The 24677-nt window shown below is 41.3% G+C and overlaps 3 protein-coding genes across 3 annotated transcripts; all 3 read right to left on the reverse strand.

Moving 5' to 3' along the window:
* Nucleotides 1–5324: 5324 nt before the first annotated feature.
* LOC103630072 (FACT complex subunit SSRP1-B) lies at nucleotides 5325–12539 on the reverse strand. Its single transcript, NM_001351042.1, has 16 exons — nucleotides 12321–12539; nucleotides 11553–11738; nucleotides 11313–11418; nucleotides 11103–11239; nucleotides 8347–8430; nucleotides 8160–8254; nucleotides 7954–8062; nucleotides 7781–7867; nucleotides 7607–7699; nucleotides 6991–7188; nucleotides 6764–6915; nucleotides 6520–6670; nucleotides 6334–6432; nucleotides 6080–6247; nucleotides 5678–5756; nucleotides 5325–5527 (listed from the first exon to the last, which is right to left on the reverse strand). Exons 1-16 carry the CDS (start codon nucleotides 12372–12374, stop codon nucleotides 5409–5411), a joined length of 1917 nt encoding a protein of 638 aa, NP_001337971.1. The 5' UTR covers nucleotides 12375–12539; the 3' UTR covers nucleotides 5325–5408.
* A 2131-nt stretch (nucleotides 12540–14670) lies between these two features.
* On the reverse strand, nucleotides 14671–17056 carry LOC100193041 (Tetratricopeptide repeat (TPR)-like superfamily protein). The gene is made up of 4 exons (NM_001138209.1): nucleotides 16334–17056; nucleotides 15380–15526; nucleotides 15220–15300; nucleotides 14671–15121 (listed from the first exon to the last, which is right to left on the reverse strand). Exons 1-4 carry the CDS (start codon nucleotides 17033–17035, stop codon nucleotides 14936–14938), a joined length of 1116 nt encoding a protein of 371 aa, NP_001131681.1. The 5' UTR covers nucleotides 17036–17056; the 3' UTR covers nucleotides 14671–14935.
* A 3062-nt stretch (nucleotides 17057–20118) lies between these two features.
* LOC100281175 (bifunctional protein tilS/hprT) lies at nucleotides 20119–22460 on the reverse strand. Its single transcript, NM_001154094.2, has 3 exons — nucleotides 21886–22460; nucleotides 20805–20969; nucleotides 20119–20578 (listed from the first exon to the last, which is right to left on the reverse strand). Exons 1-3 carry the CDS (start codon nucleotides 22405–22407, stop codon nucleotides 20465–20467), a joined length of 801 nt encoding a protein of 266 aa, NP_001147566.1. The 5' UTR covers nucleotides 22408–22460; the 3' UTR covers nucleotides 20119–20464.
* Nucleotides 22461–24677: the final 2217 nt, after the last annotated feature.

The following is a 24677-nucleotide window of genomic DNA, read 5'->3' on the forward strand; positions in this document are numbered from 1 at the left end:
ACATTCGGCCACTTGCTATGATACGCAAGGGCCAAAAACATAGCCTCTTTTCGATAAGTGAAGTTATAGCACCCGAAGTTGTTGGAAGGTCTTCAGTTGCCTTCGTCTGATAATGCAACTCATGAATTTGGCAAAATGCCTCCGCATTGGGTTCAACACCTTAGCTTCGTACAACCCAAAAAAATCCCTAACCTCACTAATGGCATTTGGGGTAAGCTCATGAAAGTATATTTTAAATCTTTCAGAACATCCACTATCATCTTGTGCAAAGGAAATGTAAGTCAAGCTCTTTGGGTTTAGGGTTTAGGGTTCAACACCTTTGTCTTGCTTAGGCTTCGGCACCAAATCTTCCCCCTTCCAATCAGACCCAGTTAACACCATCAATATAATGAAACTTAGTAAGTACCTCAATATGTCCGTCTTGATTGTGGATTTTCCGAGGTCCACGTGACTTGGCTTCGTAGGACGAATGATGGTGTTGTCTTCTTCAATATTAATGTCCTCATTGTCATCATCTGACTCTTCAACTGGACCACAATAGCATCTTCAGCTTGCGGTGTAGTAGCTTCGTTAGCTACCACAATTGAGCTCTCTCCCCTCGTTTCAGGGTTCTCCAAAGCAAGCACTAAAGCTAGCTTAGGAACTGATTGGTCTCCTGCCATATCTGCGGAGGTAGACTTTTCTTGGTGCTATCTAAGGCTGGATTTGAAGCAAAGAACAAATTCGAAGCAAGCTTAAAATACAGAGCAATTTTGTAAGCAACGCAGCGTTTGTCGTGCCAATCATTACGAACATCGTTCTTTTTATACGAGAAACTTTTTCAAAGTAAACTGTTTACTCACTAAATAGCTGACCCCACTAACCAAAGTTCCTCGAAGTATAATTCATAACGAGCTTCGGGAAAGTGTTTTCGGATCTTCGACATAAGACTTCCCAATCATATTTTTTGCGGTCGAAGCTCGTTATGAAAAAACAAACTAATTCTGCAAGGGGCTATTGTTGGGGGCTTATATTACCGAAGATCCTCAAAACCCCTTATCACCAAGTTGAGAAGGTGTGTTTTAGGTACAATACATAGGATTGACGAAGCCAACCTTCATCAAAAGCAACATGCAAATAAAAAAGCATAAGTTGTGGAGCTTTGGTCGCGCCTAGGTGTTGCGAAGGTGTATACCAAAGCAGACAACTTCGTCGCTAAAGGCTCCGATGTACGAAGCGGAGAAGAAGAGGATTCATGATACTTGTTCAACACGAAAAGAGGAGGAAAGACAATATTGCCCTTGTGATACTTGTAAATCATGCATGTAAACTTCGTGGGCATACTTGTAATTTTATATGAAGCTGTATCTCTCACCTATAAATAGAGGAATAGCGCCATGCATAAATTCATCTCTCGAGAGCTCATGGCACTAATTTGTTTAGCCTTCGAAGATACCTTTGAGCCTTTATTCGTGTAAAGTTGAAGGTATGATTGTAATCATTTGATATATTGCAAGGAATAAAATGGTATGTGTATGAACATTTAAATGAGTAACATGTCTTGCTCTTTATTGTTTACATTTCACCCTTGTTGATATACATATATTTTCACCCTTCGTCTTCCCTCTTAAATTAACCTTCAAAGAAGGGTTAATTAAAGAGAGAAGCTTATGGTTTTATAACTTGTGTTGCCTTATTTTTTATATTCTTTAGCTTTCAAAAGCAAGTGACCAGCAGACGGTAGCTTGTAGATCGCGGTCCCTAGCCCACACTGATCGTCCCATCCCACCTTTCTGTCTTTCCTTCTCGAGTGACGGTGATTCCTGCATCACATCGACGCCTCATCTAGTGCTACTTTAGCTACGACAACGATTCCTATGTCGCTCGCCTCTTCCAGCGGTTGCTTGGCGGTGTCTCCACCTTGTCCCATCCGATCCCGCCGCTCATCCATGTCCCACCACAATGGAAGCAAGCCGGTCTACCAGCCGTGCCAGGGGCCCGAGCGACACCATCAGTCGATGGATGAGATCGCTGCCCCGCCCACCGCCATTGTTGCTCAGTCGGTGGAGCAACTTAGCAACAACCACTTTGTGTGTGGGGGAGGAGGGAGATGTACCATGTAGGGCACCGGCCACATGCTCTTAGAGAAGCTCCTATGCCTTGCCTCTGTCCTCTCCACCGCCAAGCCTATAATTGTCGCCGCCTCTATTTATCTCTATATTTCCTCGCCTGTGATGGATCTCACGCTTTATGCGTGCATGTGCATCTACACGTGCACACCCTACACAACGAATGTGGTGAATAGTCTGTTTGGTTTGTTTGATCGATTGACTAGATTTGATTTGGTGGCCGGAGAGGCGTGAAGAGTGTCGAGTTTGCTAAATTTGGGTCTATCCAATTTTTGAGTGACTAGCATATATTTCGCGCTAACGCTACGATTCCGTGAAGGGGAGAGATCGACAACGATGACGACGTGAGGGGAGGCATTGACAACGGCGACGACGACGACGACACGGGGGAGGGGGAGGGATGATTCAAAAAATATTGTCCATTGGATTTACGTGGGTAAAGGAAATAGAGTTATCTAGCGATCTAAACCGTTAGTTTTGATGGTGTATTAAATTTGGGTGTAATTTGTTTGTTGGATTTATTTGAGATTATGAGTGTGGCCGTGATTTGGGTGGGCGGTTTTTGCAAAATTTAAAGGGTGAATTATATGGTGGTATAGATTAATGTGATTAGTACACGGTCGCAATGGGGTTTATCTGTGGCAGCGTGAATTTGTTGGAATGGCATGAGATGTGAAATTGGGATTATTTAAGTACGCGTTAATTTGGGCGATCACTTGTAGTGGAACTTTGATTTGACTTGGTCTTGAGGATTAACGACGTTGCCTAGCTAAGTTATTTGTCGTTGCACGTGTGCATGCATTCCCATCACTTATGATTGCTGGGATGCTCGGTCCCAAGTCACGCTCACTTGAGGACTTGAGGTAACAAATTGAATTTCCTGTTTTGGAACCAACTATGCTATTTTCACTATGTCCATTTCTTTCTCAAACATTGTATGCCATTTTTGTATGGATAAACCCTGAAAAAATCATCTACTTAGCCCCCCTATATAAAGAGAGAAAGGTGTTATCCGAACTTAAAACATGAGGTGATAGTAAAATGGAATTTGAAAGAACGAAATAGTATCTAATGGATTTGGATAAAACATGTTGAACAATTCGTTTACATGAACTACAGAATCATGAAATGTACAAATGGATTGTCAGCATCACACATCAAATATGATTGTGTCATCGCAATGCACGTGCATTGTACTCTTGCTTCTCTGCACTCTGTTTCATCAGCAGTGTGGAGAGTTGATGGTGCTATAGGCGTTGCTATGTGGAGAGTTGATGGTGCTATAGACGTTGCTACGGGATCCACAATCCTGGTTGAAAGAAATAAGGAAAAAGTGTGACATACTTGGTCTGTTGGACTGCTTCATGCACTGTTGAAGGGGAGGACAACATATCATCGTTGGTTCGAAGATCAACGAGTGCACGACAAGCTACCATAAGGCAGCGGATCTGGTCTCGTGAGGAAGTAGGAAGAGAAAGAAGGGTGGGGATTGTAACACCCCTGGTGTTATGAGAACTAAAATCTTGACATGTCATCATATGCATTGGCATCATGTTGTTTGATATACCTAGAATGCATTCACTAGGTCAAATTCAAAGCAAAATGTGGTGTTTTGTTGAATAGGGTGCAAGTTTAGTCCCCAAAACCATGTTTGAAGTTCAAGTTAAACTACTAACTTCTAAACTAAAGACAATTGTATTATGAACTCTATACATGAAAGATAGGCTATGATGCATAGAATAGCCTTGCTTTTAGCTTATGGTGCAACTTTGGTACTTAAGTGGGAGATTTGGACCACCTTTTAAAACCCCAAATTAGCCCCAAAAGTGAAATTCAAAATCCACCAAGAATTTGTAAAAGGGGCCAAATATCAAAGTTGTAGGGTATTGAAAAGTGAACAACTTTGGTGTTTTAAGTTCTTCAAGTTTCTATACAAAATTCAAAGTAATTTGTAAATTTCAGATTTGGGGGATGAAAGTACTGTACAATGGCGCTTATGCAGCAAACTAAAACTATCTTCCAGTGTTCTCTAGCCAACTTTGGAGCATTCTAACATGTAACCTGTTGAGTATTGCTTAGTAAGCACTATAGCAAAGTTGTAGATTGTAGATCAGTGAACAAATCTTTTTGAGTGTGATCGACCTAGCACCACATGAAATCGAGAGCAGATGGGGCTTGAAGTTGCTCTGTCAATCGTGGTTGGGTTCAGTTTCAGAAACTGAAACCTGTTTCAGTTAGCGGACGCAGGGGCAGAGCTCGTCGGTGACTTGCTTGTGCTTCAGTGTAGTGATTCGGGTACAGGTGTACATTCGGGGTGCCTGGCCCAAACCCAAAAAGGCTAGTCATGATTGAATTTCGGGTTGGATCGGTCCGTAATTATTACGGGCCGTTTAACAAGGACATTTAACAATTTTCTTGCGTTTATAAATTTTTATCACCTTGATTGATACATTAGATGATAGTTTATAAATTTTTATCACCCTGATTGATACATTAGATGATAGGAGTTGTGTGATCAGACAATTGATGCATTATCTATCTTAAAAAGTTGACTATCCTCCTTGATACATGTTTTGAGAAAATTTAGAGATGCTTAGACCTATTTAGGAAGTTGGGATTTTGAAAATAAATTTGAACATGAGATGTTGTTATTTTTATAAAAAGGATCTGTAATGATGAAAGCATTATTCACAGTGATGATTTCAACATTCAAGTAAGGTACCTCTTTCATGTACCAAATTTTGAAAAATAGTAAAAATCATGCCAGTGTGCATCTAGAGCACACATAAGATCATCTTTCAAATTATAAGTAAATTTCATGTAACTAATACTATAGTCATGTATCAGATAACTACAACTATTGACACTGGATACCACGTAACTAAAGCTATTCTCATAGTATTAGTCAAGTATCAAAGGTGCTGTATTTTCATGGCGCCAAAAGGGAATTAATTGTAGTTCTATGATACATGTCAAAACAGTTGTAATTGTGTACTTCTTATGCAAAAAATACTTGTACTTCTCTGAAATTTGTTTAAACCTGCTGCTACATTTTGTCCTACCTGGCAGGATTTGCTTAGGGGTATGTTCGGTTCCAGGGAACGGCCTCGATCGATTCCAGACCAGATTGCTTGCCTAATTAATATAAGCATTGATGAACTAGAATGAATCCTGGTTGAATTCCGGAACAACCCAACAGGTCAAACGATGACATTCAGCTTAGGTTTTTGGGTATTCCAGCTTTATTCTGACGACTCAATCATCCAGCCTTGCAAGTTAACTGTCGAGACGATTAAACCTTCATTCCGATCCAGCACCAGAGCCCTGCTGAGCGGCTGCACCACGGTAGGCTGCAGACTCTTCTGCATAGCGTTGCTTGTCGACCTGAGACTGCTCCACATATGGCTGCCTCTCCTCCGCTACAAAATTTAAATGGGTGGAAATGGTTAGACCAGATGCTCTCCGTGTCTGTTTTTGTTTTTTTCTCTAAACAAACATGACCACCAGGAAGGATCTACGTGGAAGATAATGGACTTTTAGGTAGTATGTTAGAGCTGGATTGGTGGTACCTGTCATCTTTTGCCACCTTTCTCCGAGCTTCTTTGCAATCTCTGTGGTCGCCAGTTCAGGATTGCTGCTCTTGATATTCTGCAATGGGGAAGTCACTGTTAACTTTGTGACATGTATGACTATTGTTTGTTTGATCTGCAAAATTCTAGGCTAAGTGCCTCATCTAGAATAACAAAAAAACATGCACTTTGTTGCAACCTAGCGTGTTTTGCATACAACCGAGTAGAGAAAATAGAAGAGCAATAACCAAATGGAAAGTGAAATTCCAAGTTGTTGGGTTCTGATTCTGAAAGAAACACAAACCAGAAGCTGGATAAATGATAGATTAAAAGCTTCTCTAACTAATCATATTCAGTTTTCTCAATGTGGCCTTCTGAAATTCAGGGTTATAAGTAACTTACAGCTCGCTCAGCCTTTGAGAAGTACATGAATGGAGCTATAGCTCTCTTAGGGGCATTGGGATCTTTCTTCTTCTTTGGCTTCTTTTTTTGAGAACCTTCATCTGGCCCACTCTTCTGCTTCTTCTTCACAGGCGGCTTTGAGCTACTAGCTTCCTTCTTGGAAGGTTTCTGGAAGAAGTTTGTTACCACAATGCATCCTATAGCTATTCTGGAACCATTGTTATGTTATATAATATAAGAGAAAATCTAGTTACCTCCTTTTCTCCTCCACTCATACTAGCATCAGAGCCTTCTGCATCAGAATCATCGGTTGGAGATCCACTATCATCCTTGTCTGCCACAAAATCTTCATCCTACTTTGAAGAGGGGTTACACAAAAATGTACATGCAATCGACAGAAAGTAAACTTATATTGAGTCGTTAACTAAGGGAAGCAATACCTCTTCATCACTTTCCTCATTACCGGCCTGATTTTTTATCCGCTCCAGATGTGGATCAACAGAATCATCATCAGTGCTCTGAAGAACAGCAGTAACACCACTAGTTCTACCTTGTCCATCTCCAAGATTCAGAATTTTCAAATGCTTACCGCTTAAAAAAATTATGAAGGGACAAGATGCTATATCAGATTCATAAAAACATGTTGGCTACAATGGTTATAAATCAACAAAAACATATAGAAACCTGATGAAGTTGAAGAGGTTATGGTATTCATTCCTTTGGATGTTTCTGAAGAGAAGTTCTTGATCATTTGTCAGCTTGACCAAAAGGTCAAAGTAATGAGATGATATACTTGCACCTCCAGCACCATGACGCTCGAACTCAACATACTCAATCTACAGGAAGTAACAACGCACCATGGGACCAAATAATTGAATGAAAAACATTTATGTTTCTTTAATAAAGCAGACCTCTTCATGAGGAATTAGTGTTGGGGGCTTTGGCAGAAAGAAGAAGCCCTTTTCGAGTGGATAAAGCAAACCATCTTCAGCTTTAAGTGATGATTTGACTGCATATCCATCTAGGCAACTGCGGAATGTACTTGGCCGTGTCACTTTAGCACTAGACAGGCCACGAAGGACCTTGGAGAATACCTCATGTATTAGACCCTACAAATAAATCAAGGACCCAACAATTGAAAATGTAAGTACAAGGGATGATCAATATATTAAGGCCCTGCAAAGCAGTGAAAGATGAAAACAATGAAACAGTCTACATAACTATTTATTCAATCACATAACTTTTACCAAACAGCGGCTAACGACCAGCCGCTGTTTGGTAGGAAGCTGTTTGGTATGAAAACAATGAAACAGTCTACTTGCAAGCTTAAACATCTTAATTAAATTTTAAAAATAGTGCATGTAACTACGCAAATACAATCCCATGAGAAATATGCAAACATAGAGCTAGGAAGCTTAAATGACTTCATTAAACCACAAGATGGATAAGCAATAAAAATAAAACAAACTTGCATGGATCCATTTTTAGATGAGGGAATGACTTTTTGAAAATGAGTAAATGTATCACCCTATAAGAGCTCTCAAGCCTATCCTTGTACTTCTCAGCCAAAATCTCCCCACTTAATGTCAGTTCCCTTTCAACAACTGCCTCTGTCTCAAACTGTTCACACAACAAGGAAATTAGTTCTTTTGGATAAACATTTTTACCCAGCTAGGTGAAAATTAAAGCGTGATCTGACACCTGAATAACAATGTGAGGATACAAAGTTTGTCCTTTGCGAATTGGTGGATCAAGTGTGATAACCACAAAGGTATGTGGATTGTGTGACTGCATATATGTGAAAAGGCAAGGATGGAATCATATGTTAGTAGGTGCAATAAAAGATCTCAGCATGCATGCAAAATAAATACAACCTTTGGTAAAACAAATAGGCGGAGAATACTACTATACTGGATTTTGAAATCATTAGCTTGTCCTTGGAGTCGCAAGAATGACTGATGAAGCTCCACACTGTACCGACCCCTGAATAAAAAAAAGGAGAATTTAGCAAAACAAAACTACACTCAACATGTCATATTTTTTATGAATGATATTCTACAGAGTTGTTGGATGTTCCCACCTCGGTGTAAGAATTGCAATTCCGTCAAATGTGACAACTGCCATCTCTGAGGAGCCACCACCATCAATTTCAACCGAGATAGCCTGCCATAACATCTAAAAAGGAGAAATTTTATCATTTCCTCCACGCATAAATGCGTTTTTTTTTTATTTTCATACTGTTCTTATCAGTAATCTACTAATCTCACCTGTGCTGAAGTACGATGCTCATCTCCAATGAATTGAGTATTCGAAGTCGGAACATGAAAACTTAAATCCATCAATGAATCTTTCTGCAATCAACGTGAAAGAAATGAAATAAAGTCAGCAAACATGGACCATTAAAACTGTAGATATTATTAATGGTTTACAACTTAGCACAGCCAAATCCTTGAACTATGTGACACTAACCATGTGAACCATTAGTTGAGATTGACAGAACATGTATGGCAAAAAAAATCATTTGTTATATAGTGGAGAAACAGATAAGAGACACTATGCAATATAAAATAGTATGATGGTTTCGTTATCACTCCATGACATCTTTATGCAAAAATATCCATTATTATTTTGCATCCAAAAAACAGCAAGGTAGCCAAAAGCACATAGCATCAACAAAATTTAACAAACCTATGGTAAACATGGATAAAGGGAAACTGTCACGCGCCTGGGTGTCGAGCTGATGATGGACGGCTAGGGCCTAGCCGCGGTGGCAGCCAACCGCTGTAGTGGCCGGACGGGGCTGGCCTGAGATCCTGCAGGGCCGGCTGCATGCTGGCGCAGGGGGCTGGGGGCAGCGGCGGCTGTAGGCTGGGCTGGGAGCGGCGCAGAAGAGAGAGGGAAGGGGGCTGTAGAGAAAGAGGAGTGGCATTAGTTGATCCATAGATTCCATACCCAATCTCATTTTTGGTAAGTTTTGTCAGTGTGTTTTCTGTTGTAGTGTTTGGTGCAGTAATCCTAAGATTACCACAGATGGTGTAGCAATCCTAAGATTACCATAGACGAAGCTTAGCCTACTCCAAGAAGTTATCCTTTTTTGTTAGTTAGTTGTCTACTCATTAAATTTTAGCATCCCCTAGGTGTATGATCTTAATTTTGGTGGGTCTCGAGCATATACCATTTTGAATGGTCGTGTAGATAGACGAATGATATGATGTGTTGCAGCAATATTCTGCCCATAGTAGCCATCTTATCCATTCTTTAGGTTTATCTCTTGTCAAGCATCTGAGGTACATGGTGATCACTTTATAATGTGTTTGGTTCCGTGTCAATGAGGGATGGGACGGGCTCGTCCCTTATTTTTTGAGGGATGAATTCATCCATTATTTTTAAAGAATATTTCTTGGCCCTGACTCTAGGTCTTCAAACCAAACATGAGTCAAGTTAGAATAATTCCACCCTGTCCCTCTTCATCCTTCCTCATCCATCCATCCAAACACTACCTTATTGACGATTGGCATCAGATTGAGGGTGACAGGATGATGTCATGTTTAGTTTTACTACTGTCGAGTCGAAATAGTTCCCTCCAAAATCTGTTGGTGAAGACGGTGACTATCAGTAACAATCAAGTAAGGTACGACATCTTCACAATTTGTGAGAAGAAACTCTAAACCAATATGCTGGTTGCCGAGTACGACTATGATAGTGGAATGAAGTGAGTATATTGGATAAGTGATCCACCACTATAAGAATACCGATTTTCCTCTGAGTTTAGGTAGGGCCTCATTGAAGGCCATGAAAATATATTCCCATATTCTTTTCGAAATTGCCAATTATTAAAGAAGTCATGTTTGGTGTAAATGCTCTATTTTGTTTCTTTGGCGTATGATGTAGCCGTTGACGAACTATTGGACCACTTGCTTGACCTTGTGTGTGTGAAAAGTTTGGTAGAACCTATGTAGTGTTTTTTTAGATCCCGCCAAAGGTCCTCTAGTGTAATGGTTAAGACTTTCGAGTAGCACCTACAGGTTCCGGGTTCGATCTCCTCGGGGAAAATTTCAGGCTTGGTTAAAAAAATCTCTCGTTGTGCCTCACTCGTTCCTGGGTTATATCCTGCACACCACCCCTCCAGCTGGACCATTGCAAAGTGGACGGTGACGACCCGATAGTGATGGGGTGCCAGGGTTCGGAGATTTTCTCGGCCGGGACCATATTTCAGTCTCTTCTTAATATAATATCAGGAGTGCGGTCTTTCTCTCCCAGGCCGAGTTTTCTCAGATCCCTCATGTGTTACATCATGGATAGCATGAAATATATCATGTAGAATTGGAGATGATAGAGGGATATATAGATGTTTCTTTTGTAGAGAATGAGGTCATTGGCAAAGCTCCAAGTATTTGTGTGGTGTCCACCGAGGGATGGTGGCCACACTAGCTTGGCGTGAGTGTCGGACTCTGCTATCTCATCTCTCAATTTCTCAAAAATTGAGAAGTTGATTTCTAAGGTTGCTAGTAGTGATGGTTATGTTGGATCTCGGCTGCCTAGGGCATCTCGCCTAGATAGAGCATCCAACATTGCGATGTAGAGAGATGGAAAGAGAGGTGCCGTAGAAGATGAGAGAGAAGGGTGATGACTGTGGAGAGAGAGGGTGGAAGAAGAGAAGAGATAAATGATTGAACCTAAACTTGTTTATCTCTGTTGATTGATCTTCCCTCACACATATAGAGGGTTAAAAATAATAATGGGTTTTAGGCCTCTTCAGCAAAAGAATCCATATCTTATACGTACTACTTATATATATAATCTATAGCAATTGGATCTAATCCCCTTCCTATTTAATTAGCTCACTAAGGGCTTGTTCGGTTCTACCCCAATCTATATTAATTCGTATCAATCCTTAGTAAGTTAAAATTTCTCTCAATTCGTATCAATCTCATTCAATATATATGGATTGAAAATAACAGAACAAATACGTCTCCTACTATACGTAGACCATGACAGAAACACATTCAGGCAATTCACAGACCTCGTTAGCTCCAGTAGTATCATCTACATGGAACTCTAGGACAACATCTGTTTTCCCTTGCATCTGAGTCTGTGCCACATCTGCTAGAGAGACTTCAAAAGCTTCCTTTGAACCAACGTTAAAGCAAAGCATATTCCCTGACATGGGGAAAAAAATCAAACCAAGAGAGAGGAAACCAAGAGACAATGGGGTACAGAAATTTCGGCTAACCGTTTATTTGTATCCCGCCCCAGTTTTGGCCACTAACAGAAAGCTGCTTCTCTTCCGGCGTGATTCCAGTGCTCTTCTCTATGAAATTAGTCAAGTTACTAACATCCTGCAAAAGTAAAGGAACAAACTATAAACATTTGTTGTCTTATTTTTTTTCAACATCTATCGAATTTAGAAACGGAAATCATGTACAACTAATTAATCTCGTTCAGGTGGTAAAAAAAAGGAGGAGAATGTAACCTGTTCGCGGAAGCCAAAAAATCTGTAACAGAGGCCCTCCTTGGTCCCAACGCTGAGCTGGTAGGATTTAGGAATCCTCATCCAAGCCACATTAGTGATATCACCTTTATCAACCTCAATGATCTTTCCTCCTCCTTGCTTCTTCCACGCCAAGCCTCCTGAGTAAAGTTTGAACTGCCCAGGGTGCTATAACGACACAAGCCGTCACATCACCACAAGAATCTCATCGATCTCAATTGCAATATAGCAATCATAAATAAAATGAATCGAGTTTATCGGATTTGAACTACATTATTCCCCCGTCTTTGTAGTGAAAAAAACGAAGCTCGTTGCAAGCTAGATGCATAATTCTAACCGGCCGCAAAAGATTGAAAAAACAAAGTTCAACAACAAGCCGGTGAACATAATGGGACGACTGAGGGAATGCAACTATATATATATATATATAGGATAAAAATGACTTCTCAGAATAGACTGAAGAAATAAAACTAGAATGTTGAGCAGGTTAAGATATAATGCAGAATTGTTTAGGCAACGCCTATTGGTTGTTCCATTCAATTAAGGAGTCTGTTTGTTCCCACAAAATTTCTCAAAATTCCAAACATACCACCCGAATAAACCCTAACTTGTGATATCTAGCTAGGCAATCAAACGCCACAGGATTATATATTATATAGAAGAAGCCAAACCCTAACGAAATGATTGCTTGAATCGCCATCTACTGAATATTAGGGCGATCGACAATGAACAGGATCGACGACAACTCACACCGCCGCCACGGCCGCCGAGGGAGATGTTGTTGAAGTGGTGAGCGTCCGCCATCTCGGTCGATGGTGGCTGTCACGCGCACAGTGACCGCCGTCGGAAGAGCAGTCCTGATTCGCTCCTTGTGTAGCGGTGGTCTCGCCTGCGCGTCGCCTCGCCTCGCTCCGCCGGGTGTGTGTGCTCGTCACCTCGCGTGTGGCTCCATTTGATGTGGTTGAAACCCGATTGGCCATGTGCATGCGGTGCGGCTGCATACTTTCTCCTCCGATCCGATTTTCTCTGTACCGTTTTCCGCTTTAACCATCTGCATGCATGCGGTGCATGCTTTCTGGCGATTGGCGGGTTGGCAGTTGGCACTGACAATGGCACAAGACGATGATCGACGTGGGCTTGGGAAGACGAGGCACCGGCGGTCGGGGGAAGCTGAAAGTTGGGCTGAACCATTTACTCTAGTTTTCTAATTTGTGTCTTATTTTATGTCATAGCGGCCCAATCACGATCTATCTAGTCGTGTCGTGCTGTCTATTGTGTCTAAGTTTGAAGCACGCACAACTCGACTATTCAGGCTGTGCTGGATCATAGTTTGGTCTCTTGTTGTGTCGTACCATGCCAGCCCCAAATAGCACAGTCCAAACTTTCAGGTTTATTCCTCTCTTATTCAGCCTCCTACAGTCCTACTGGGACCGACACTAAACAACATGTAACACAAGTAATTTTTTACGTTAGTTGGTCTATTTTCCACTGTTGTAGACTCTCCCGCAATATTGGTCCTCTCATCCCCTCATTTGGTCAAAATTAAATAGTAAGAGATTTTAGTCCTCTCATCCCCTCCATTGCCCTTCTCCCAAACAAGTCCGTAAGGGTTCAGCGGAGGAAGAGGAGAGAAAGTAAACATTTACTTTATTAATTTATTATCACTTTCGTAACGGGCGTATTGTGGGCTCATACTGTCTTAGGCCCTGGCCAATAAACATCGGGTGTAAAATAAACACCCACATCTACCGGTGTAAAATCTTGTTCGGTTATTCTCATTCATTCTATAGAGCTTGGAGGAGATTGGAAGAAAGTAGACTGAGGTTTTAAACCCACTCAATTCTCTATAATCTATATTGATTGAGATTAAAATGAATAGACCCTTAATTTTATAAAAGGATTAATTCGAGCATCACTACCGGAATCAGCTGCTTTGTCGAGTGTCTAAAACACTCGTCAAAGCCTGTAAAACACTTAGCGAATGTTTTGCCGAGTGTGACACTCGGCAAATAAAGCTTGACGAACTGTACATCGACAACAACTTTTTTGCCGAGCACTTTTGTCGCCAGATACTCGGCAAAGAAAAGTCGTCTGGCGCTCGACAAAGGTAGCGGATGTCAGCTATAGACGGCTGCTGACGGTCCTTTGCCGAACGTCACCCTTCTCCGAGTGTTTGACACTCGACAAAGAAGTCTTTGCCGAGTGTATGGCCATGCCGAGTGTGCTACCCTCAGTAAAAGTTGTCGTTACCGAGTCTTTCTTTACCTAGGATGGCATTCGGCAAAGAAGTCTTTACCGGGTGCCCGATAAAAGGCACTCGACAAAGCTCTACGCATTCGACAAAGAGCCGAATTTCGGTAGTGCATGAGACTAATCTATGACTGTGTTTGTTTATAACCAATGGTTATGGAAAATATGTGTGTTTGAGCATTCTCACCACTGCTCACGAAGATGCCTTGGAGATGTAAGAATGTTACTTAAAATGGATGAAGTTTGCGTACATCATGAATACTCCGCCTGTTCTAAAAAAGTAGTCGTTTTAACTCTTGATTTTTAGACATATACAACCATAAGCCCTTAGTTTGATTTTCCAAATATAAGATACAATTAAGAGATGGTATGACACAACCATAAACCACTAGATCATAAATGCAATCAAGACATAATATGTGTAGAGAGTCGTGTAGATACAGACTCTTCGTGAAGAGCTTGTCTTTTGATTTTTTTCTAGTTAGCTCACTAGAGACCTCTCATTTATTTGAGTCCTCTCATTTATTTGAGTTGTACATACACTTATGTAGTTATATCTATATTCAAATGAATGATGATGAATCTAGACACATATAAAATACATACATTAAATATTGTATGAATCAAACTATTCCCTAAAACGAATTTTATTTTGAAACAGAATGAGTATTATATTGATAGTGGGCCGGTTTGTTTGGGATTATCATTTGGCCAAGTTATATAATCCAACATATTTTACGCTATTCTGAAATATGTTAGATTATATAATCTAGGTAAATTATAATATCAAATAAATATGGCCAACGCAAAAAAGAAGGGACGGAATATAAGCTTCACAAATTCTACATTTGAACATCAACAAATCAATCCATCTGGTTGGATACTACAGCTTTTAACTTCAAGCAGAATTTTGTCTTCGCTATATTATATTTCACTGAGAAATGTCTGCAGAGACTAACAGGGAGAGGAAATGAGGAAAATTGGTGATAGCCTGATAAGAGACGCCTCTTTTCACTATGCTTTTACTGTGTTATGTTTTATTTGTAAGATTGGTACCATGCAACCATTTAGCCTACCAGGAGTATTTGGGCCTCATCTATACAAAACTTAATGTATCATTTCTTCGCTTGAAACTCAGAGTCAAATTCCTTTTGTAGCCGATCATGTGACTCCGTCCTAGCCGCCAGTATAACATCACTGATAAAACTCTTATCTGGGAATTCATCCGGCACAAGGCTTCTGTATACATCAAATTGCATATCTGCGTCTTCTTTTCTGTCTAAAAGTGCATACACAATGCCCTGCAGAACCAACACCATAGCCAGGCAAAATGCACATTCAAAGTCAAAACAAAAGGTATTTCAGGACAAATCAAACTCAGCAAAATATCAAAGAGTACCTGGCAAAGATGAGACCGAAAATCCCGAGGATCCTCATTTATAAGATTTTGTAGTTTCTCAGACGCAACATCTAACTGACCCTGTGCCACCAAAACTTGCAATTAGACACCAAAAGAATGTCACGGTCTCAGATTTCTATCCTATTTGAATAAATGTTACCATGACAACATGCATTTGTGCGATCAAAAGCTTTATGTTGCGCTCCTCCGGGACCCTTCTCTCTGAAGTTGCAAGCTGCAAAGCATTCTCAAGCATTTCAAAAACAGCAGGGCCCTCAGGTTTCTTCTGCATACACAGTGCAAGTCCCTGCAAGACGGTAACAGTGCGAGGTGTTACCAGACATGAGGAATTACCAGTTACTTAGAGAATGCCACAAGGATGGGATTACAATAAAGAGCAAGTTTTAAAAGTCTTAAGACAAGATTGACGTTGAGAATTTTCTGCTCATGCCTGAACACAAAATGTCGAGCAAGATACATCAAGCAGTAAAGAACTTTGCTCTGCTCCATTTCTCACGAAATCAAAAAGTACATTATAGTTGCAATCTATGAAGTAAAAATTGCAACACCTAACATAACCAGTTTTGTATAAACTTAATTTGTTACATATCGAAGCCTAACCTAGTCAGTATATAATAACACTATACAATGTAATGCTGGCAATTGCCCCCTTGCATAGTTAGTACTTTCTACCATCTTAATGAATATTCCAATATGTGACTATTAAGAGTTTGAGGCTGTGGCAAATGAACCTCCCCCTGGATTCTTTCATATTAGAAACTCCTAGCAAGTGGAGCCGCTGCCTAATGTATGCTAAAGTGCACATCCTTTTCCTTTTGGAGAACGTCAAGCCATCAAGACAACTTTCTGTCAACTTTTAGGGACAACTCTAGCATAGCATGGCACAGTTTCTCATCCCCTCACCAGTAATAACGTATTTCAATTGCTACTAGTTTTAATTCCCGGGTGTCTGAAAGACTGAAACATTTGTGGTCCAACTGATCATTGATCACAACATCAACTGTGGTGCCAGCAGTAACCACAAAAACACGAAAAATTGCAGGCAAATTGCAGGTACTGAATAGATCAGAAAGACGATGCATGCTATACCCACATGGAGAGCCCGAACGAGGAGGGGCTCCTCTGCCAGGAGCTCCCTGAAGTGACGCTCAGCCTCGGCGAGGTCCCCCTTGAGCTCGTGCAGCTGCGCCACCATCAGGCGCCACTCCAACTCGCTGGGCTCGGCGTCGCGCAGCAGTCGCGCGAACCGCAGCGCCCCGCCCCAATCCGCGCGCCTCATCTTAGCGTATAGAGCGCACTTGAGCGCGTCCACGTCGCCAGAGTTGCGGCTCAGAATCGCTGAATACATCCGCACCTCGTCATCCTCCGCGTCCTCTTCATCCAGCTGCGGCAACACGTCCTCTTTCCTCTCACCAGCCTCTTCTTGCTGCTTCTTCTCTTTGGATTCTTGTTCTTCGGTTTCTTGCGGTTGCTGGGTCGGCGCCGGAGCGCAGGCGAGGGCGGGGAGTGAGCGGACGCCGGAGAGGGAGAGGAGGCCTGCGACGAGCACAAAAAGGAGGGTCGTCGAGGTGGAGACCACGGAAGAGAGAATGCTCTCGGTGGGGATCTTCAAGGAGGAGGTGGAGAGGGTGTGGATTCGGGTTCGGGAGGAGCGCGGAGGTTTGAGATGAACTCGGAAGCGGTGGGGCTTGAGGGGGAAGGACACGGAGGGGCCGGTGGCACACTGGCGGCGGATGGGGAGGAGGGATGCGGAGGATGAAGGGGTGGTAGTGGGCGAGAAGAAACTCATCGCCATGTCCGGTCCGAGTGACCGAATGGGAACTGGGAAGAACCGGAAAACCGAAGATGAGTGGCTTTGCCAGCGCCTGACTGTAGGAGCAGCTGACTCTGGGTCCAACACATGGCCATATCGACCATTATAACGTGGTGTATGAACCTCAGATTAATCTATATCAAGTCTGATTGGCTCATCTTATTCAAATATTTTTACAAAAATGAAAAATTTAAAGTCATACTTAATGTATATTATGTGTTAAACGATATCACATCAAAAATTAATAAATTATTATGTTTTTTTTTATAAGACGAGCCTATCAAACTTAAGGTAAAAATAAAAAAATTATAAATTAGAATGAAGGTAGTATCTTTTTAACCGTTTGAAATCAAAAAATAAAAAAATCTATATTTCAAAGAAAAATACAAATTTTTTTAACTTTACAAATTATATTTTATGAATTATATAACTTTTATTTATGGTTTATTGGTTATATAATATTTATTTGCTTTTTATGAAGTATGTAATTTTTATTTGCTTAATTATGTACATAAATAAATTTTTATTTCAATAAAACACCATGTTTTATTTTGTAAAAGAAAAGGTGATGTGGCACTATATATGAATTTTTATTTCGATAAAACATTTTTTGGAGTAAAATACACTAACAGTCCTTAAACTTTTAGCATTATATTATTCTGGTCGCTAAACTCTTAAAGTGCACATATAGATCGATCCCTAATTTTTTTCAAAAGTATGTATTGTCATGGTCTCTAAACTCTAAATATGCACATTTTAGTCTCTATACTTCTATGGTTCTATCATTTGAGTCCTTAAACTTCTAAAATGCACGTGGAGTGAATTAAAAATATTTAGATATGTGATAACACCAAAAAAGTTTATGGATCTAGATGACACAATCATATAATATATATGGATCAAAATGTACATGTTCAGAGTTTAGAAACCAGTACGATACAACTTTCAAGTTTAAGGACCTAGATATACACCTTGAGTTTAGGGACCATAATGGTACACCGCTAAAAGTTTAGAGTCCGCGAGTATATTTTACTTTTTATTTTGTAAAAGAAAAGGTGATGTGACACTTCAAAGACCGTAGACTGACTGTAAAGGTTGTGTATTGATACGATGTGATAGATAAAGACTAACAATAGTTGATAGCATGATTGGTAGTGTGGTTAATAGCTACGATCGATAATGTCCATGAAATTAGCCTTATATTCAGAAGGAATTTCAAAAGTTCCGGGTATATTATTCAGGAAAGGTTCACTTGGGATGGCATGTCCAAACACATCCTTGTAGGAAGCCAAGTTCGCTATGTGAGTGACAAATTCTTAAGAACAGGACTTAAAAAAGTTCGATAGTCGCCTAACTTGATACCTTCAATTTAGTAGGGAAACGACCATATTTTTTTTTCCATCCCAATCTGAAATATTTTCAGCATAATCAAGCCAAGTCCAAGGGAATAAGATAACCACAAAGTAATCTATCAGATAACTTCAATGACACACAGGGACGGATCCAGCGATGGGGGGCGAGGCTCGAGCCTCATACTGTTTCGGATCTCATGAAGCCTAAGTAGAACCTCTTAATCTAAAATATACATAATACTAGTCGGTTGCCCGTGCGTTGCGACGGCCTACAACACTCACGTAAACTATCCACAAAAAAAATTTCAAAATTTTTTATTAATTGTTTCCGCTCTCCGTATAATATTTTTTTGATTTGACTAACTGATGTTATTATTTATTTCATGCAATATGTCTTGGTACAACACGGTCAATGAAGTGAGCGATTAGAAGAGAATTCACAACGACTGAATGAACGAATAAAGATTATAAAATGACATAATTACACCATACAGAGACCAAATAAGAGAAAGTTTGTTAGATCAAGTTTCTAAAATAAGCCACGTGAACTCAAACTTATAAAAAAATAGATTAAAATATGGAGTGATTGTTAAAGTCAGGCATCAATAAAAACTGGATGCGCTCCATATAAATTATGCTACATCGTAGCAATTATTAACGTTTAAAACCAACAAATAACCTTTTATTTTATCGCCAGTGTGACAAATCATTGTTGTTCCATCCAATTCAGCAACCTCAAACACCATAGAGTCCATTGCAACAATGTGGCCTCAGAAACGACCTAATGCTTGCAAGAGCCAAGAACGTCATGCCGTGCTTGGACTGTAGCCTCGGCCCATAGTGCTGGCCCGGCCCGGCCCGACACGATTATATATTTTTTATTTTAAAAAAATATATATACATATATACAATTTATATTCAATATTAAAAATATCTGAGCATGATGTTCTATTAGTTAGACAGCTTCACCCAGTCTCTCGGCCTTCTTTCTCAGAGCATGGGTTCGAACCCCACATCCTTCACTGTTTTTATGGCCCGCGGGCATCTAGCCCGTGTCGGGCCACCGTTTGTCCATCTATAGGCGTGGAACAGATTAATTTGAAATAACTGTGGGGGTTATTTGTGAAAAGATGATTTAAGTATAGTATAGATAATATAAAAGCTTCTATAATGCAGCAATTTAGTTTAATCCCTCCTAAACTTTTTTTGGCTCCGTCCCTGATGACACATCTCACCACAGGCATAGATTGGCTAAACAAATAGGGGGCTAATCTAGGTAATTGAGCTCCAAAGACATATAAGGCCATAAGTTGTGTTTGATTTGGCTTTTATCCTTCAAAAGCCAAAAGCCAAATCGAAAGGCTGGATACAGAAAGTAACTTTTTTTAAAAAGTCAACTTTCTCGTGATGCAAAACTGAAAGCACCTCTGAATTTGTTTTTAGCAACTTTGAAATGAAACTATGAAAATATATATGAAAGAACTTTTAGTGACTTAGTTTTTAACAAACAGTTTTTAGTTTTTTGACAACTCACAAGCTATAGCAATTTTTTTCACATCTCACATTCCACGTCAGCTTTTTTTAGCAACAACTCAACCAAACAGTCTCTAAACGGTAATGAAAATACTGTTTGCTCAATGGTGGTTATGTTGGGCAGGGGAACGCATGGCCCACCCTGACCTCACTAAGCTCCCCGACCTTACAGTTACATCTCACTACAAGACACTGTAAGCTGTTTAGCCTGTAAACTGAAAATGTAACATGCCATATAACTACATCTTTCCCTTCTGGGTTGCTGTTTGGTGACAAACAAAACTGACAGTTGTACATCTTGCTGTTATGCTACAGAAACCTGGAAAAAACTGAAGTTTTCCTGAACTTACAGAAAAAAGGTAAACTAGATCTTTCTGTTTTTTTTTTGCCTTTTTCCCCCTCGTATCATTTGCATTAAGAAGTTCTGCTTCGGTAAAGTTGTTGATCAAAACTGGGATCTCTGTATCATTTGTAACTGAGATCTTCGTATCGATCGATTGCACAAGGTGCAGGTACAGCCTCAGGTCTAATTGCTTGAATCCTTTTTGTACATCTCGGGCTTGAGAACTCCGACATAAGGCAGGTTACGGTAGAGCTCCGCGTAATCTAAACCATAGCCAACAACAAAGTAGTCTGGGCACTGAAAAGGAACAAAAATGAATTAGTACTTACAAGGTGGGGAAGGGCAGCCCAGGAGAGCTTTTCAGTTTTCAGTACTATAGCTGTTACCAACAAAAGATGCAAACTGCTACTTAACAATATAACATTTTGTGGAAATGTGTTGAAGTGCATGCCAATGCCATAGATGGGGAGGGAGGGAGGGGTAGAGAGAGAGAGAGAGAGAGAGGTGGTACTTGTACTGGTACCTCAAATCCACGGTAAAATTTTCCATCCCCTACTAGATGAACATTGACTTTCCTTCTTGCTGGTTTGTCAAGAAAAGTGCAAACCGATATGGATGATGCACCTTTCTTCTCCAAATGAGCAATGAGATAGGACAGAGTATTCCCTGTGTCAACAATATCTTCAACCTACCGAGATATGAAATCATTATCAAATTCCATATACCAGCTCAAATAGACCCAAGAACTAGGAAGTCATCTCAGACAATTATAGGAAGTTAAGACAACAAAACGATAATAATACGAAAAACTAATTAACATAATCAATGATTTCTTTTTTTAAAAAAATGCATTTCCCATAGTATCAATTAGACACAGTGCAGAGCAAATTTCTCAATTGAATACTATTCCTAGACATATAAAACATGAATCAAGCAACACATTAGTGATTCCCTTGGTGCCTATATTTTAGAGCCGTACCACAAGATTGCAAACAAGGACAAAATGTGAATGCTGTATTTAAGTTTAAAACTGTTAGATGCTCTAGACAAAACTATTTCATTCTGAGTAGCTCTAAATGTCCCGCTTCAAAAAGGCACTTCTACAAACTGTATATGCCCTATGATATAGGTGGCCTAACCAGCAGATATTTATACAATTTACAAACAGTGCTCAGATAATCTTATACGGCTTAGTGAACATCCTCGGCTTTTCTCCTAGACCTCCCTGAAAATATTGTACACTGATTAATTTCAGGTTATTAGTACCTTGTTAGGTCGATGGTTTCTGTTCCTGGTCCAGACAAAAAATAATTATTACGAGTCATGTTTGGACAGCCATCCTAAATTTCTAGTATTCTCTCTCTGGGAACGTGAAACACAGGACCAAGACTATCTACTTAATTACAGAGTGAAGGTAAACAATCTAGAGGAGGTCAGGTGAATTATCTTCCATTGAGTCCGTCCACAAGCAAATGACGGGTACCAGCAAAATGATCAAAGCCAACCAATTCTTGGTACAGGACACCACCACACTATAAGGGCAAAAGGACACGTCAACCACACAAAAGCGGTTCACGATCACGAGTAAGGGTAGAGCTCCTCACCACGACCACATGCTTCCCGGCCACATCGACTTTGAGGTCGGCCGTGATACGTGGCTTGCCGCTGGACTCTGTGCCCGCCCCATAGGACTCGACGCGCACGAGGTCGACCACGAGCCGCACGTCGACGCGCCGGACGAGGTCAGCGAGGAAGAGGAACGCGCCCGTGGCGACGCCGACGATGACGGCGGGCTCCGGCAACGCGCGCAGGTCGGCCGCGAGCTCGGCGGCGACCTCGCCCACGCGGGTGGACACCTCGTCCTCCGTCCACAGCACGTAATCGATGCCGACTTCAGCGCTCACCATGGCAGTAGAGGCGACCGTGGCGGCGGCGGAGCAGGGGAGGAAGGTTAGGGTTGCGAGCCGGCGGGCGCGGAGCGCAGGGGATTTATTAGGGCGGCGTTGGTGCGTGGGCTGCGTGGTGGCGCGGTCGCGCCACGGGTGGAATGCCGCGGGCTTGATGAGGAACCGTGCCAGGATTCCGGAATCCCGCGTCGTCACCACGACCATGTTGGTGTTGTCCATAGGTTATGGTACTCCGGTTGTAGTTGAGTTGACCTGTGTCTCCGACACTTGATTAAAAAAAAACTCACCACACGCTCTTAGCTCTATACTTGAGATATAATATAGCCAATTGGTTTTATGCTCAAGATAGAAGACAACATACTTGAGATAGAATATAGCCAATTGGTTTTATGCTCAAGATAGAAGACAATCGGCCTAGGGGATGTTTGACTTCACTGAAACTAATAGTTAGCTGTTAAAATTAGTTAAAGACATCCAAACAATCTAGCTAATAATTCATACACTAGTCACTTTTAGCAAATTAGCTAATAGTTAGCTAGCTATTTGTTAGCTAACTAATTTCACTAGTAATTTTTTAGTCAACTATCTATTAGATCTAGTGCATTCAAACACCCCCTAAATACACACTATAGCGGAGCAAGAACCCGAAGAAGCACTATCATACCTAGATTTAAAGGGTAAACCCGGATACGTCTCATATATGCGCCAAACAAGATCAACACATACAATGACTCAATGTATAGAGACGAATGTCACAAACTTTATTACATAACAAAAATGTCTTATAAAATAACTGATAATAAATAAATCAGACTAAGATAATTATTCCTCAGCGTCAACAGCTGACTGGGAGACGACACCTAGATCTCGTTGAACTCGTTGTAGTAGTCCTCCTCCGGTGGAACCTGCTCTTCACCTGTGGGGGGAAATTATCGCAAGGGTGAGCTCACAGATGTGCATCACTCAGCAAGTGTGGGGGATAATGTGCATGAGCTCACTTATGGTGGGGGCTCTTGTGTAGTGTACGGCTGATTAACAAATAATGGTTAAGGCTGAGCATTGCTTTTAATAAGTTGGTTAAAATTTTATCAGCAGTTACTACACCATTCCAATAAAATAAGAGATCTCAGTTATAACAAATCCCACAATGCAATGCATGTGATAGATTAAGTTTAATTCAATAAGTTAATCATGCGAGAGTCCTGAGTCGCTCTTTACCATGAGCACGACTGATATACCAGTTTTACACTCTGCAGAGATTGCACATCTTTATCCACAAGCCATGTTACCCATTTGGCAAGGGGCCTAGAATTCCCGTTCATTTCTACCAAGGAGACTGAAAGGGAAATGTGCCCTTGAGCCATTTCTAAGTATTTTGGTGATTGAGTGCCAACACAAGTGCTTAAGTGTTAATCTATGCCAATTGATGGACAAAGTGCAAATCAAGAGTAAAGGTATGTTTCTAAGACCTAGTACATTGTTTTGAAGACTAATGTAGTGTGTCTAAGTGCTAGAAACAGGAAAAGACCAATTTGGAAAAGACTTGGCTGAGCAGCCAAGACTCTGCGCAGTCTGGGTGCACCGGACTGTCCGGTGCGCCAGGCTGGCGGCTGTCAACTGGCTGCTCTCGGGACTTCGACGACAGTGTACGACTATAAATCACCGGACTGTCCGGTGAGCCAACAGTCGGCCCGCCCAACGGTCGGCCGTGTAATCCGCGCGCGACGCGTGGCAGAGCCAACGGTCAGAAGGGGGCACCGGACTGTCCGGTGTGCACCGGACAATGTCTGGTGCGCCAACGGCTCTGAAACTCGAACGGTCGGCTTCACCAAAGAAGGAAAGTAATCCGCATCGGATAGTGTCCGGTGGTGCACCGGACTGTCCGGTGCGCCAGGCGACAGAAGGCAAGAATTGCCTTCCTGAAATGCACTCAACGGCTCCTAGCTGCCTTGGGGCTATAAAAGGGACCCCTAGGCGCATGGAGGAACACACCAAGCATTCTCTAAGCATTCCTAAGCACCAAGACTCAAATTCTGCGCATTCGATTCTTTGTGATAGCAACTAGAGCTCCATTTGAGTAGAGAACTCTTTGAGTTGTGTTGAGAGCTCGTGTTGTGACTTGCGTGCGTGTTGTTGCTCTGATTTTGTGTCTTGTGTGCGTTGCTCATCCCATCCTTACTCCGCGCTTCTTTGTGAACATCAAAGTGTAAGGGCGAGAGGCTCCAAGTTGTGGAGATTCCTCCCAAGCGGGATATAGTAAAGTGAAAGCAAAACACCGTGGTATTCAAGTGGGTCTTTGGACCACTTGAAAGGGGTTGAGTGCAACCCTCGTCCGTTGGGACGCCACAACGTGGAGTAGGCAAGTGTTGGACTTGGCCGAACCACGGGATAAACCACTGTGCCATCTCTATGTTGATCTCTTTGTGATTATTGTGTTTTGCAAGAACTTCTCTCTAGCCACTTGGCTTTATTGTGCTAACTCCTAATCA

Source organism: Zea mays, chromosome 6 (genome assembly GCF_902167145.1).
Source record: "Zea mays cultivar B73 chromosome 6, Zm-B73-REFERENCE-NAM-5.0, whole genome shotgun sequence".
NCBI lineage: Eukaryota > Viridiplantae > Streptophyta > Magnoliopsida > Poales > Poaceae > Zea > Zea mays.

What these genes read in the sequence shown, in the direction of transcription:
- LOC100281175 (NM_001154094.2), bottom strand. Translation starts at nt 22,407, where the DNA reads ATGGACAACACCAACATGGTCGTGGTGACGACGCGGGATTCCGGAATC. An exon ending in CCGGGAAGCATGTGGTCGTG is followed by an intron (nt 20,970 to 21,885) that starts GTGAGGAGCTCT and finishes ATATCTCGGTAG; the next exon opens with GTTGAAGATATTGTTGACAC. An exon ending in AATTTTACCGTGGATTTGAG is followed by an intron (nt 20,579 to 20,804) that starts GTACCAGTACAA and finishes GTTCCTTTTCAG; the next exon opens with TGCCCAGACTACTTTGTTGT.
- LOC103630072 (NM_001351042.1), bottom strand. Translation starts at nt 12,374, where the DNA reads ATGGCGGACGCTCACCACTTCAACAACATCTCCCTCGGCGGCCGTGGC. An exon ending in GCCTATTTGTTTTACCAAAG is followed by an intron (nt 7,868 to 7,953) that starts GTTGTATTTATT and finishes ACATATATGCAG; the next exon opens with TCACACAATCCACATACCTT. An exon ending in ATGAGGAAAGTGATGAAGAG is followed by an intron (nt 6,433 to 6,519) that starts GTATTGCTTCCC and finishes TCTTCAAAGTAG; the next exon opens with GATGAAGATTTTGTGGCAGA.
- LOC100193041 (NM_001138209.1), bottom strand. Translation starts at nt 17,035, where the DNA reads ATGGCGATGAGTTTCTTCTCGCCCACTACCACCCCTTCATCCTCCGCA. An exon ending in TCCTCGTTCGGGCTCTCCAT is followed by an intron (nt 15,527 to 16,333) that starts GTGGGTATAGCA and finishes ACCGTCTTGCAG; the next exon opens with GGACTTGCACTGTGTATGCA. An exon ending in TTCGGTCTCATCTTTGCCAG is followed by an intron (nt 15,122 to 15,219) that starts GTACTCTTTGAT and finishes TTGGTTCTGCAG; the next exon opens with GGCATTGTGTATGCACTTTT.